This window comes from Mixophyes fleayi, chromosome 9 (assembly GCF_038048845.1).
Source record: "Mixophyes fleayi isolate aMixFle1 chromosome 9, aMixFle1.hap1, whole genome shotgun sequence".
Lineage (NCBI taxonomy): Eukaryota > Metazoa > Chordata > Amphibia > Anura > Limnodynastidae > Mixophyes > Mixophyes fleayi.
In genome coordinates, this window is record NC_134410.1 from 33,417,201 (window position 1) to 33,431,616 (window position 14,416).

Here is a 14,416-nt window from a genome sequence, read left to right on the forward strand (position 1 = left end):
AGTAAGAAAATTAATGTGAGCAGCCCTGCAATTATTATTATTATAATTATTATTATAGTTATTAGTGCTTATTTGTAAAGTGTCAATGTAGTGGTATATTAGAGTTAACAGAACTTTAAAATGTCAGGTGGTTCATCTCTGCCATCTAGTGGACAAATTTATGCATTACCTCATGGTACTGACTAAAGCAAATTAAGGTTTTTCTGTGTTTTTCCTGCAGTGCTTGCATGCAATGGAGGTCCACGTGATGATACAGTTCTTGCCTGTAATTCTCACGCAGCTCTTTCAACTTCTGACAACCATTTCCCATGAAGATGAAGTAGCTTTAAATTGTACTCTGTAAGTTCTATATTTCATATTGATTGTTTTAAGTTGGCTGTTATTTCAAAATACATTGCGCTCACATTGAGATAGACAAAAGTTTTCTAATTCTCTTGACGCCCATCAGACACCCTGAAATGGAGAAAGAGTGTTAAAGAAATGTACGGCAGCCCCAGTGTTAAATGTGGAAAAAACCGCCAATCAAGAATCTCATTTGGTACAAAACGTTTTATATTCACAGCCAGTTATTGTACACTTAACTTAGAAACACATGTTAAATACAGGATTTTAATCCAGTGTGTAGGTAGCCTTTATATTGTTACAGCAATAAAATAATATTGAAGGAAAAAAGACAGCCACACTTATCTTTACAGCTCAGTTATCTATAGCAGTGCTCAAACAATTTTATATTATAAAGGTTAATATTTTACTCTTCTTCTCTGGTTCCTATGCCTTATGATTTAAAGGATTTTAGATGTAGTAGAATTAAGCTGGGTACACACTACAGAATTTTCCACCAACTTTTTATGCCAATCGATTTTACATGCGATCGATGGTCCGATCGCTCGGTCCATGGACTGCATACACACTGGCCTTGTTTTAGAAGATAAAGGGAAGAGCGGACGTCCCTTTAGCGACTTTTTACAGCCATGTTGTCGTGAGCAATGATTGCAATTTCGTACACATCGGTCGGAAGTGTATACACACTACACAACAGAAACGAGATTGGAACGAAAATATTTACCGGTACGACCAACCAAATGAGGCGACAATCGTCCATTTGGGCAGACTTTCGACCATCGTGTCACTGCACACACTGACCCGACTTTTGAACGAGCGGTCGTATGTCGGCTGGTTGAGCCGATTATTGGAGGAAAACCCTGTAGTGTGTACCCAGCTTAAGAGTTCACATACGAGCAATGCAGCTCACAGGTCATGCTTGCTTCATCAGGAATATATAGCACTAGTCACATTTTACATTTATATATGTGTATATCCTGTCATGCTAAATGCCTAAACCAAGTGCATAGATAAAGTAGAATATTTAGCAGGCTGATAAGTACTAAAAGCAAAACCAACATGTGAAAATGTATAAAATAAATAAATAATGCCATTGGTTAAAACCACTGCAAAAAAAACTGTCAGAAGACAAATATATTTTAAATTTATTAATTAACTCCTAAAACTGAGACCCAAGAGAGGTACAGTAAACTGAGACCCAAGAGAGGTACAAGTAAATCCCCATGCAGTTTGAGCAATCCCGCCTCTTTTGTTTGTCCGTTTGAATGGCGGTTTTGTGTCGGTTTTGCAGACCCCAGCTTTAGTAAATCCGGCTGTTTTATGTTCATCATTGTTAAAATCAGGATGGCGATCTGTAAAGTGGCGGTTTTTAAAAATGTTCATTCTCACCATTTTATTTGTGGTTTGGCCTTTAGTAAATCCGGCTGTTTCAAAACGACCAAAAACTGGTGGGTCTAGTTCAGGCCTGTCCAACCTGTGGCCCTCCAGGTGTTGTGAAACTACAAGTCCCAGCATGCCCTGCCAGCTATCAACTGGTTGTCTACTGGCAAAGCATGCTGGGGCTTGTAGTTTCACAACATCTGGAGGGCCGCAGGTTGGACAGGCCTGGTCTAGTTAGTGGTGGAACTACCATTGGTGTAGCAGGTGGGGTGCACCAGGGCCCATGGAGATAATGGGGCCTGCTGCATGGGGAACTAGCGAGCTCTGGGCCCCGGTTCCCTCCTCCCCGCTTCCCTGCACCGGGGCCCACAGCTCACTAGTTCTACCTCTGAATCTAACCCTAAGTCTCTTTCAGTATTATACATATATGTTTCGTACTTTAAAATATTTTTTTTATTATTAAGGTTCAGAAAAATGCCATTGGCTGAGATTCCCCCAAAAAGCTTTTATTTCTTTCACTCATACTTCCCCATAGCATACAGCAGAATTAATCTGACCTTAGAGGTCTCAGCTTTATTCATTCTGTGAAATGTGATCTTACATAGACAGTGTATAATGACATTCCACGGTGTGGTGAAACAGAATTCAGAGATTGCAGTGCAAGATCTTAGCACCTCTGTGAAATGACCTGTTTCACTGTGATATAAATCTGGTGTAATCTTCTGAAGAATTTCTCTTGTGGACTTTTTTTTTGTCTGCTCTGGATTTGTAAAACCTGAGACAAATTGTGTTTTATTTATGGAGTTTTTAAACCTAAACAGTATGCAAACAGTTTATATAGGATAGAATCTCTCAGGTTCACTGTTGGCTGACGTCAGGGCCGGTGCTAGGATCCATGGCGCCCTAGGCATTTTTAAAAAAATCGCACCCCCCCCCGCAAAAATCGGCGCCCTCCTCCCTCCTCCCCCCTCACCCCGTCTCTCCTTACCTTGTCTCACCACCGCCGCCTCTCTGCTCTGTCTCCTCCCCTCCACTCACTGACACTAGTAAGTGGAGGGGAGGAGACGGAGCAGAGAGGCGGCGGTGGTGACAAAATAGCCTCTTCCCCCCCTCCCCGTCCATCTGAATGCTGTGCGGCGGCCGTGACAGGTATGGTCAGCGGTCGCCGCACAGTTTTAAAGTCATATAATATTCTGTGGCACCCTCCAGGCGCCCTCCAGAGCCCGGCGCCCTAGGCAAGTGCCTAACCTTGCCTAATGGGAGCGCCGGGCCTGGCTGACGTACATGCAAGCTATGATTTATGTTAATACACACAGCCTTTATCCTGCAAAGAGGAAATAGTAAGGGCAGCATCCCTTCTCTTATTATACTCAGACGTATTATCAGAATTGTAATGATGACTTGGGGGTGGGGGGTAGATTTACTAATACCTCTAAAAAGAAAAAGTGGAACTTTTTTGTATCTGAATTGTGTTCACTTCACTTTATCTGCAAAACCAGCGAGAGGAGTGACTGACTGTGGGCTCCATTGGTACAGTGTCTGGAAAATATAGAGAGTTTGCTTAGTAAATCCATTAGCCTCCTGTAATAAAACAGGATTTCTTAATTAGCAGGTTGTATTTGGGAAGTCATGGGATTTTAAATGCTTAGAATAATGTTGTTGTTTTTTTTTAATTATTATTATTATTATTAAAGGGTGATTCTCCATATTGTGTCCAAGTGCCAAGAAGAAGGTTTAGACCATTACCTGCGGTCTTTTATTAAGGTAAGATAACTGTATTACCATCATAATTTATTAATATAAAACATTTATATAGCTGTGAAAAGGCATCTACTGCATGTGTCAGTTTAATTCCGCCTGTTAGTATGATGTAATCCAAGTCAGCAGCCCACACATGCAGCTCAGCACACTTGTCTCACCATTACAATGCAATGCTAATATACTTGTTGTCATCACACAGATTGTCTGTATGCATAGGCAAACCGAGGGGGGGAGGGGGTTTCCTAGTGTCTGGAAACCCCCCTCCAAGTCTGGGGCACTATATATTCGAGATGGCTGGACCCTGCCCCTGCTTCACACGACTTTGCTTGGAAAGGGAGAGCTGCGTGCACCTAACAGTAGTGTGCGCAGCATTGCCCATGTATATTATGGGGATAGGTAGAGTTGGAGAGCAGCCAAGCACTGTCTAAAATTATAACCACTCCCCCATGCATGCTGGTCACACCCACTGGGGGCGTGGTCTGGAAACCCCCCCTCTATAAATTCTGCGTTTGCCCCTGGTATGCTGAGGGCCATGTAGTAACTGCAGAATACGCGAACACACATCGCCCTTCACTTTGCATAGGTGCATCTTCTATTGGGAACTGTCCTCAGCGGAACCTTATGCGTGATTGTGGGTCCAGATGGAAACGGGCAGGAGGGAACGAGTGACATCACCACTACTAAGTCCCGCCTCCTGCCACTTGAGGACCACGGACTGCATTCATTTTATCTTTTTAATTTTTCTCCAAAACGACTGCTCGTGCAAGCTTTATTTATGTACCCAATTAATTCAATTGTGATGCACGTGTAGAACAATGCACCCCACTTTAAAGGCATCCCACTAAAATAAAGAATAGGATGACTCCCAATTACTAGCACTGTAGAAGAAAGATGCGGTGCGACCACCCGCTCACACAGATGCCCCCTCTATAATGCGCCCACTACGCCTCTTGAAGCTCTGTGTCTCATCCTGCAACATGAGACCTCACTTCAGAATGTAGGTGCAAAATAGGGTGCGTGAGGACTCCTTGGGACGTCCCAATCCACCCGCTACACCCATCATAAGCAGCATAACTTTGCATTTTTTTTTTGTATTTTATTTTACAGTATGTCTTCAGAACACAGAAGCCGACTTCTCCGCAAAGCAAAACAGTGCACGAGATCCTGGCTACCACGATGATCACCGTTCTGAAGCAGTCAGCAGATTTCCTGGCTATTAACAAGTTACTGAAGGTAATAGGATGGTCATGTGTAGGGGGTTGTCAGCAGATGACATATGGGGTAGGGGCAACGTGTGGTACAAGGATGGCATTATAAACAGGCAGTATTCTCTACCACTGTTACCTGATGACTTGTTATTACAGGCTAAATATAATATAAGCTTTATGTTCATTCCCTTAAGGTTAGGGTGATGTGGTCTTAAAGGATCCAAAATCACAGCTCTACCTGTCTAGTGATATGTGTTGTGTGGTTCCAATTACAGAGTTGGCCAGAAGGGAATTTAGAAATGGCCATTTGTGTGTCTCTACCCAACAAAGTGATGCTACCATGATAACTTGTTTTACGTCTTATAGCATAGAGCTGTGAGCTATCAATGTTACATCCATAACATTTTCAGTCACCCCTTTTATCTCAGTTTCTATTGATTTGGAATCACCGTGTTTACAAGACCACTGTGATTCTACAAAGGCAGCTAGACCTCCCTCATCTCATGGCCCATTCAGTCATGTAGCTCAGCTCATGCTACTTAGACTATAGAAAACTCGACCAGCTAATTACTGGTAATATTAAGTACCTATTTTTGCATCATAGTTAAAAGTGTCAAGACCTTGAACTGAGGGAGATAAACAGTACAAATAGCAATAACACTGTAAAAATTATAAGTTTTACACAAAATGTTATCCATACAAAATAGATGTCAACTATAGAGGTATGCCCACATGCAATCCTGGGATGCTCTCCTTGGTCAGGTATGCCCAGATGATGCCCAAATGCAATCCTGGGATACTCTCCTTGGCACCATACAGACACCCTAGTATGCCCAGATGATGCCCACATAAAGCCCTGGGATACTTTCCTTGGTCAGGTATGTCCACATGATGCCCACATGCAATCCTGGGGCTCTCGCCTTGGCCAGGTATGCCCAGATGCTGCCCACATGCAATCCTGGGACACTCTCCTTGGCCAAGTATGTCCACATGATGCCCACATGCAATCCTGGGATACTCTCCTTGGTCAGGTATGCCCACATGATGCCCACATGCAATCCTGGGACACTCTCCTGGGCCTGGTTCGCCCAGGTAATACTTACATACAACACCTGGACACTTTTCTTATATAATGTTTACAAATATCAGCAATCACTGCATGCTTAGCTATCTATTATTGTAGTTATATCTTCAATGGTTCCTTGCAAACTATTACACAACATACTGGTTTAACCCACACGATGGTGACCTCACTGTGTAGGTGACAGGCACCTTAGTATCAAAAAGTGCTCTTTAATATTGAACACAGTTATGAATGTTGTACATTATTGTAAAATGTACCAGGATATTCACTGAAGTGTTACTGACCTCTATACAATGCTTTTATTTCCAATCTGAAAAACTTCAATCGCACAACTTAAAGTAACCTTGAGATTCAGCTAAAATCCTCAGCACATATGATTTCAAGGTCACATTATATATTTCATTTTTTTTTCCAGTATTCATGGTTTTTCTTTGAAGCGTTGGCAAAAGCCATGGCACTGTACCTGATAGAAGAGAACAAAATCAAGGTAACTTGGTACTATAAAGTATGTGATGCCTATAACTATATTAAGAGTGTCTGGTGCTCTTTCTGGCCTTATGTAGTGAAAGGCATCAGTTTTAAAGCATTTCCAGGATAGGTCATACTTGCCAACTCTCCCTGAATGTCAGGGAGACTCCCTGAAATGGGGGGATCTCCCTCACTCCCTGAAGAGTCTGGCATTCTCCCTGATGCTGAGTCAGTACAAGACGTGGTTGGCTTCGCCATCTGTGGCATGATGACACAGTTCAGAAATTGTGTCCTATGTCCATGTATTGATGCCTATGGAGGTGGCCATTTTCATGGACACCAAGATTTCATCAAAGACTGACAGGTAAGATAACATGACTTCAGTAATGGAGACAGAAATGTAAAAGACACTTCAGTCTCTAGAGATTCATTATTCAAAATGATGCAATTTGTCAACCAGCGCCCAGCACGCCCACCTCCCCCAGGATCTCCCTGAAGTCAACGAGGAAAAGTTGGCAAGTATGGGAAAGACTTGCTAATATTCCTTTATAATTTGACAGTAGACTGTTATATATATGTACAGCAAAGTGTTCAAACAAAACTGTACCTACTACTCCTCTGTTTCATTCCTCTCTTTCCACAGTTACCTAAATCATATTTTATATGACCAAAATATACCCAGATGTGGTTCTAATAAGTATATTAATCACCATAGCACCTGGCTCTGCTCCATAGATGTCTGTCACAGATAGACAGTATCCTCTCATATGCTGGATACCAGCTTTCCTTTCTTTCATGAAAATAGTTAAACAAATAACTAAATGATAAATAAATATGATAATAAATAAAAATACTAAAATGTTTTGTTTCTTTGTAAAAAACTGCTACTCATATTTTTAAGGGATATTGCTTCTTCTACTGTGTAATATAAGAGGTATTGAAAGTCATCTTGGAGCTCTGATATTGTATAATAAAACTCAACATGCAACTATATGACAATGCAAATGAATCTGCCTGTGGAGGACAGTTTAAGTGCACAAACAGCTCGTGTTTGACAGCAGAATATCTCTTAAACGTCTCTGTATTTAGCCCACGGCATTAAACATGGGATCACATTGTTGGGCTGTGTAAATGAGACGAAAATGTTGTTTTCTTTTCTACCAGTACAGTAGATAATCTACTTGGTAAATGTCATTGCAAAAAAAAGAATGTGTATATTACTTATTTCTCACAAAAATGCTTATACTAATGGTTATGAGATATGCTGTTTAGAATAAAATAAAGATCTAGGGGTAAATGTATCATAGTGCGGGCTGTACAAGTCAGCAGAAATCGGAGAGATGACAGCTTAAATTTAAAGTGGCGCTGCCTTGTAAAGGGAATTTTCCCTTTACAAGGCAGCGCCGCTTTAAATTTAAGCTGTCATCTCGCCGATTTCCGGTGACTTGTACAACCCGCACTATGATACATTTACCCCTTTAATTTGCTATGCATTTAAATAGTAAAAGTGCAAACTTATAAACTTATTTAATTACATGCTTTCTTATGATGGTCTGTTCTCCATAAGTCGCAGGTTCTACTGTTGCCCTTGCTGTGCATAAAGCAGTTTAGCCAGTGATTATAAGGCTATATGTACATGGACCTCTCTTTTCTATCCTGTTTATATTGAAAGGTAAATGGGAGAGAGTTGGATACTTCCATAAAGATCATAGATCTTTAAGAACATGTCCTATTTAATGCCTGGACACCCCACCCCCACACACCCCCCTGTTCCTATTTCTTACCTAGCAAATATCATCATGTTGTGCAGAAGTAATTCCCGGTCTCTGACCAGGACTTCTATACTCTTTGAGTGGTGGGATCTCCTGCACTTATTGCTGCTTTAGTTCCATTTGCATTTTTTACAGGTATCTAGACCTCAAAGATTTCCAGACTCCTACCAAAATGTCCTACACTCCATGCTCCTCTCAATAATTCCACATGTCACCATAAGATACGGTGAGATACAGGAGGAATCCAGAAATGTCAACATGAGCTTGGCCAACTTCATCAAGGTAAGATGTTCTCGTTTAACACTTAACTTTCATAGAAAAATGAAAGTGTTGTTGTGTTTTTTTCTATTGAGATATTAGGCTATCTTTATCTAGGAGTGTTGCTTGATTGCCTTTCTAAAATGGCTCCTAGAAGGATGTGTGGCTACATGGAACCAATAGGAAGCCAGTTCTTCTTCTTCTTCTTCTCCTTCTCCTTCTCCTTCTTCTTTTTCTTCCTCTATAAGGAGCCAAAACATTTCCGCTTCACCGTACAGGATACAAACAGTAGACCATACAGGGTAAAACAGTACAGAACAGTAAATGAATAATACCAAGACTCCAGTAGATCTAGGCATAGCTATTACAGTGCAGTTGGAGCAGAAGAATAAGTATAGAGACAGAAGGGAAGAGGGCCCTGGTGCTTACATCCTAAAGGGAGGGCAAACAGACAGCAGGCACAAAGGGGAGTCAGTACCGGGGATCAAGCGCAAGAGGAGCGAGCAAAGGGGCAGGGAAGGGAGAGGTGATGAGAACAAGCATGGAGAGAGGGTTAGGTGGATGGCTGGTAGGCTTTAAGGAACAGGTGAGATTTAAGTGCCCGTTTGAAGAAGTACAAATTAGGGAACAGTCGGATTGAGCGTGGGAGGTTCTTCCAGTGGAGGGGGGCAGCACAGGAGAAACCCCCTACTGTTGCAGAGGGGTCTGCAACAAGAGGGAGTGGTCCATGGCATCGAAGGCCGTGAAGAGGAGGATGAGCAGGGAGAAGTGACCCTTGGATTTAGCTGAGAGAAGATTGTTAGTAACTTTGGCCAGGGCAGTTTCAGTGTAGTGGAGGGGTAGGAAGCCAGATTGGAGAGGGTCAAGGAGGAAATTGTCCGAGAGGTGTCTGTTGAGACAGTTGCAGACAATCTGTTCAAGTAATTTAGCGGCGTAGGGGAGAAGTGAAATGGGGCGGTAGTTAGTGAGTGAGGTGGGATCAAGGTTTTTTGAAAATGGAGGAGATAACAGCATGTTTAAAGAAGGTGGGGACAATGCCAGAGGAGAGTGACAGCTTGAAGATGTGTGTTAGGTTGAAGCAGACAGTGGGGGAGTGGGAACGAAGAAGGTGTGAGGGTATGGGATCCAGATGGCAGGTAGACGGGGGGGGGGGGATGAGGGAGTGGACTTCTTCTCCCGAAGTAGGGCAGAAGGAGCACCATAGTTGGTTATTGGAGGAAGGTGGAGAAATGAGAGTGGCAGGAGAAGAATGGGAGGAGGAAATGTTAAGTCTGATAACCTCAAATTTGGCTGAGAAAAAGTCGGTAGCAAAGAGGGAGAGCGTGATAGAAGGGAAGGGGGGGGGGTTAAATGAATGTGGCAAAGAGTTGGCGGTGATTGGAGGACTGAGATGAAATGAGGGACTTAAAGAAAGATTGTTTAGCAAGGGAGAGGGCAGAGCAGATGGAGGAGAAGATAAATGAAGAAACTTGGCCCATGCGGCCACACTACCCCCCCTTACAACATCACACAACCACCTCTTTTGGCCAGGTCTTTAAGGTGAAAGTCGGGGGTCCCAGAAAAAACAGCTGTATATAGGTCCGATAATTGGAGTGGTGAGTAGAGTAATTGTTGACCCCACCTATGAATACAGCTTTAAAGCTTTTCATAGACAGTGAAGAAACACTTTATCGCTGACGAGTTGTACAAAAAATATGCGCACTTTCAATCAGAGTTCAACTATGTTGCATTGTAATAGTAACAATAATCTTCATTTTGTATAATTGTAGATGTGCTGAGAAACAGCTTGATATTTGCTAATGTGTCCCAGTCATTGTCCTGTATGAAATTATTGCAAGGACTAATATGTGTGTGTGTGTCATGTGTGTCTGTGTACAAGCATGTGTTTTCTATTCCTTGTGCATGCAGATGTTTGCAATTGTGCGTCACCCTATAAATATGTCTGCTTATTAATATGTACATAATAGTGTGTGAATCTGCGGAAGCAGTAAAGAGTGTATTACCGTGTTTTTCCGTAAGTACGTTAGGAAAGGATTAAAGCGTCATGTAGTCGGAGCAAGGGTGTGGTGTTATATTGTGAAACGTTTAACCTTTTTGAATGTTGCAATGTATTCATAAACTGATTTATTGTTTTCGTTGAAAATTTAAAGCAGTCATGTTTTCACAAAATAGTGACAAAATAAATATATTTGCTTGTATAAGTAAACAGCAAGGGCCTGAGTCATTAGGGAGAACAAAGCAAATAAAGGAGTAACTTTTCACATGGGCAAAACCATGATGCATTGGAGTGGAAGGTAAATTTAAAATGTGTGGACAGATTTATAGTTGGGGTAGGGCATGTCTTAGATCAACTTTGAATGTCAGTGTAAAAATAAAGCTATGAAGTATTTGTGTGCTACATGAAGCAGCCAGTATTTATTTTACACGCAAACTAGTAGACTAATTTGCACCCCATGCATTGTAACATGGTGTGTCCAGAAGAAAACTTACTCCTTGTTTGCCTTCCTGTCCCTAATGACTCAGGCCCCAAATGTAAATGTTAGTTACTTCATTTTCCAGTCTCTCTTGTGTTTTTTAGAGATGTCTCACGTTCATGGATAGAGGATTCATCTTTAATCTCATCAATGACTACATGTCTGGATTTAGTCTTAAGGATCCAAAGGTAAATCAAGGAAAATCCAGAACATATACTAATACGTTTTGGGAAGGGATCCATGAATCTGAAGCAGTTGTGTAGCAACAGAAGTGGGGTGTGAGTTGGAGGTCCAATCAGAAGCCTCGGTGTCAGCGATTGTGGCTTCTGATTGGCTCCCCCCCCCCAATGCATCACACAACCCTGATTTTCGTCCTGTGCTGTTAGATGAATAAGGGCTCAATCGGGAAAAGGGTGTGGGATTAATTAACTCTAGGTGGTAATGAAGCTTTAACCTGCCATTACACCAGTTATCACCAGTCCTTCCACAGAATCTACACCATACAGCAGTTTGCTGCTTATCCAGTCAGGGTCAAAGTGATTTTTGTATGACTGACTGGAAAATTGGCAAATGCATGAAATACCTGCGTTCCTGACAACTGGATCTGTGCGATATGTCCCAAAATGGTCCCAGATCTGCCTGTACAGCAATTGGATTTGCTTATGTGCAGCCAGCATTAGTCCTGAAATATGTAGTTTATTTTCATGTTTGCTGTGTTTTACAGTACCGAACACTTGTTCTATATAGATAGGCATTGTAGACAGTTCTGTCCTGGTTTATAACTTTACTGACAGCCACAACAGAATTCAGTGTTGCCTTGAATCTTGCCAGTTACTTGCTTTTATATTAGCACAATTTTTTATTACTTTATCTTACTGGTCTATAGATTCCGACTTTTTCTCTGCTACCTCTTTTGTTGATTGCTTCATTGAACACAGTTTCTTGCAACCTCTGTCAGGACACATTGGTTTAGTATAAAGCCCGGTACACACTATACAAAATTTCTCCTGATATTCTTAACGATTTTACCAACCAAAAAAAATTCCAGATCAGCATGCCGATTCATGTGTACACACTATACACATTTTACACGAATTACCATGAGATCTGTGCTCTACATCTGTCATAACCATCGGCTGAAAAGATTGTGACTCTGCACACTCCATAAAGTTCTATGGACACTGCCGGTCCAGAGTGCATACACACTGCAGAATCGACGCAACATTGTTCCATCGTTGAACAAGATTTTTAGTTCAGTTTAAAAATCAAATGAAATGATATGATGTGCTTTGGATCGATAATCATTTTTCGTTGGAGAGTACACACTAATACTATATCCGGGCGAATGGTCGTTTATCATGTGATTGTCCTGGGAATCGTCTGGAAACCCTGTGGTGTGTAACCAACCTAAGGTGCATCAGTCACACAATTCTTTTGTTACTCAAGGATTAATGCTATCATGACCCATTATTTCTTTGTGTGTGTCTCTCTCTGTACCTGAGAATCTCAGTGTTTGTTGCTTTTCCAAAACAAAGACTGGTGGTCCCTAGAACCTCTTTTGTATACTCGACTCAACACTCTGATATCTGATCTCCGTTTGTGCTAAACTATTTTCCACTGAGGTGTGACCTTGCCCAATTGCTTAAAATATGCCCCTGTAATAATCTTGCATATTTATGTTCCTGTTCATGGAAGAGATTGCCCTAGTAATGAATGGCATACTCTGATGCTGCATTCACCGTTGTCAAAGGGCGGTGGGGAGTGGTCACCGCTTCTGTCGTGTGGGGGCACCCCCATTCCTAAAGCTTATGCTGACCCTGTTCACAACATGGTAAGAAGAATTGACTTCAATTATAATGAGATGTTTTATAAGGGAGCTATACATTATTTAAATTATAGAAGAACAGAGATTATTCGGCTCAGATTAGATATTAGATACATTTACTCTTAAATAAAAGTACACACCAAATGGGAAATTTTAAAAAATATTTTAAATAAACGCGGGTACATGTACATTCCATATGTCAACAACATTTGTAGGAAGCTCTATGGGGACAGTGAAAAGCAAGTTTTTAAACAGCACAAAAAGCGCTACCTACATTCTGAACGCCTGAGCGGTTAATGGCAACTGTGGATGGCGTTAATCGTGTTAGTGCTCTCTAGCCCCATTGGAAAGGAGAATCTGTGAAGAGTAATCTCTTCCTGACTACACCCCAGCTTCCAGGATGCTGCTGCACTCCTTCTTGTCCCTGTAGTAACTTAAATTAACGTAATTCAATTAACTTAAATTAATGAAATTAAATTGAATTAACTTACATTAATTAAATTATCTTAAATGAATGGCTGATCTATTAACTTAAATTAATTAATTGAAAAGTACAGTGTTTCAAAATGTATTTCCCCCACAGGGCCTACGGGGGCAAACCATGAAGTGCAGTCTCTCACCGCTGCGATGGTGCAGAAAGATATCACTGGGGGGACACATCTTTGCCAGTACAACCAGTTTACACACAATTGATAAGTAGCTCTGAAAATTAAGTTCTTATCACTGAGATAAGAAATGATAAATATTAGGCTACGTATGTGTTAATTGATAAATAAATAAAAAAAATTAAAAATATAAAAAATGACCCTTTATATATGTTTTTGACTGTATTCGCAAAGGAAGCAAAAAGTACCAGGAAACGGGGTGTGCAACAGTAACCTATGCACGCAATTATCTGACTAATACAGGAGGGGGCGCCGTTACACCTAAATAAAATGAAGGCAGATAAAGCACCTGGCCCAGATGCCATCCACTGACACGTACTAAAGGAACTAAATTTGATCATCCATAGAACACTATTTATTTTTTTTATCCTTCATAAATGATTCAGTTCCGCAATGTTTGGCAAAAAGCAATTGTGATAGCAATCTTTAAAAAGGGAACAATATCCTAACCAGCAGCTCACAGACCCGTGATCCTGACTTCTGTTGTGGGCAAGTTAGTGGAAGGTAATCTGAGAGATGTGATTCTGAGATATAGCTTAGAAAATAATTGTCAACCATAGTTTCATGTCTAACAAATATAATGAGTTTTTATGAGGACATACGATTAAGCTACATCTTGGTAGTGCAGTGATTGTGATATATTTAGATTTTGTGAAAGTGTTCAATACTGTTCCATACAATACATAGGATGAGAGTACATGACTTAGGGGAAGAAGTATGTATTTAGTTAGAGAACTGGTTGAAGACAAATGGTAGTTATACATATAATATATAAAGACTAGAATGAAGTCATTAGTATTGTACATAGGGATCAGTATTGGGCACTGTCCCTTTAATCCTGGTCTTGAAATGGCAGATGATATTTAATGTAGATACTCCTAGCCTATGGTAATAACCGTGCTACTTACACATTAAATGGAATACAATTGGGAGAACTTAAATGACAAAGGAGTTAGGAATATTAGCTTAAACTCCCTTATTGCCACAATTTGTCCCAAAAAATATTGCTGGAGAAATACTAGCCTGGAGCTAATAAAAATAAAGTAAAAGTTAAAAATAAATAGATTAATAAGAAATTACAAAATAAAACAAATGAAAAAACCTTTAAATACTAAAAAAAAAAACGCTTTATTTGAAAGAATGAAGCATTTTTAAAAATTGATTTCCATCAGTTACTGG

General features: G+C 40.8%; 1 protein-coding gene across 2 annotated transcripts in view; it reads left to right on the forward strand.

Moving 5' to 3' along the window:
• The window catches only part of DOCK11 (dedicator of cytokinesis 11), a 216,527-nt gene that overhangs the window by 83,839 nt on the left and 118,272 nt on the right, over window positions 1-14,416 (forward strand). For both annotated transcript variants that reach the window (XM_075187236.1, XM_075187237.1), the window contains exons 24-29: window positions 221-339; window positions 3,417-3,486; window positions 4,591-4,716; window positions 6,191-6,262; window positions 8,151-8,297; window positions 10,852-10,935. In XM_075187236.1, the coding sequence (XP_075043337.1) occupies window positions 221-339; window positions 3,417-3,486; window positions 4,591-4,716; window positions 6,191-6,262; window positions 8,151-8,297; window positions 10,852-10,935 (618 nt within the window). The remainder of the gene's footprint in view (window positions 1-220; window positions 340-3,416; window positions 3,487-4,590; window positions 4,717-6,190; window positions 6,263-8,150; window positions 8,298-10,851; window positions 10,936-14,416) is intronic.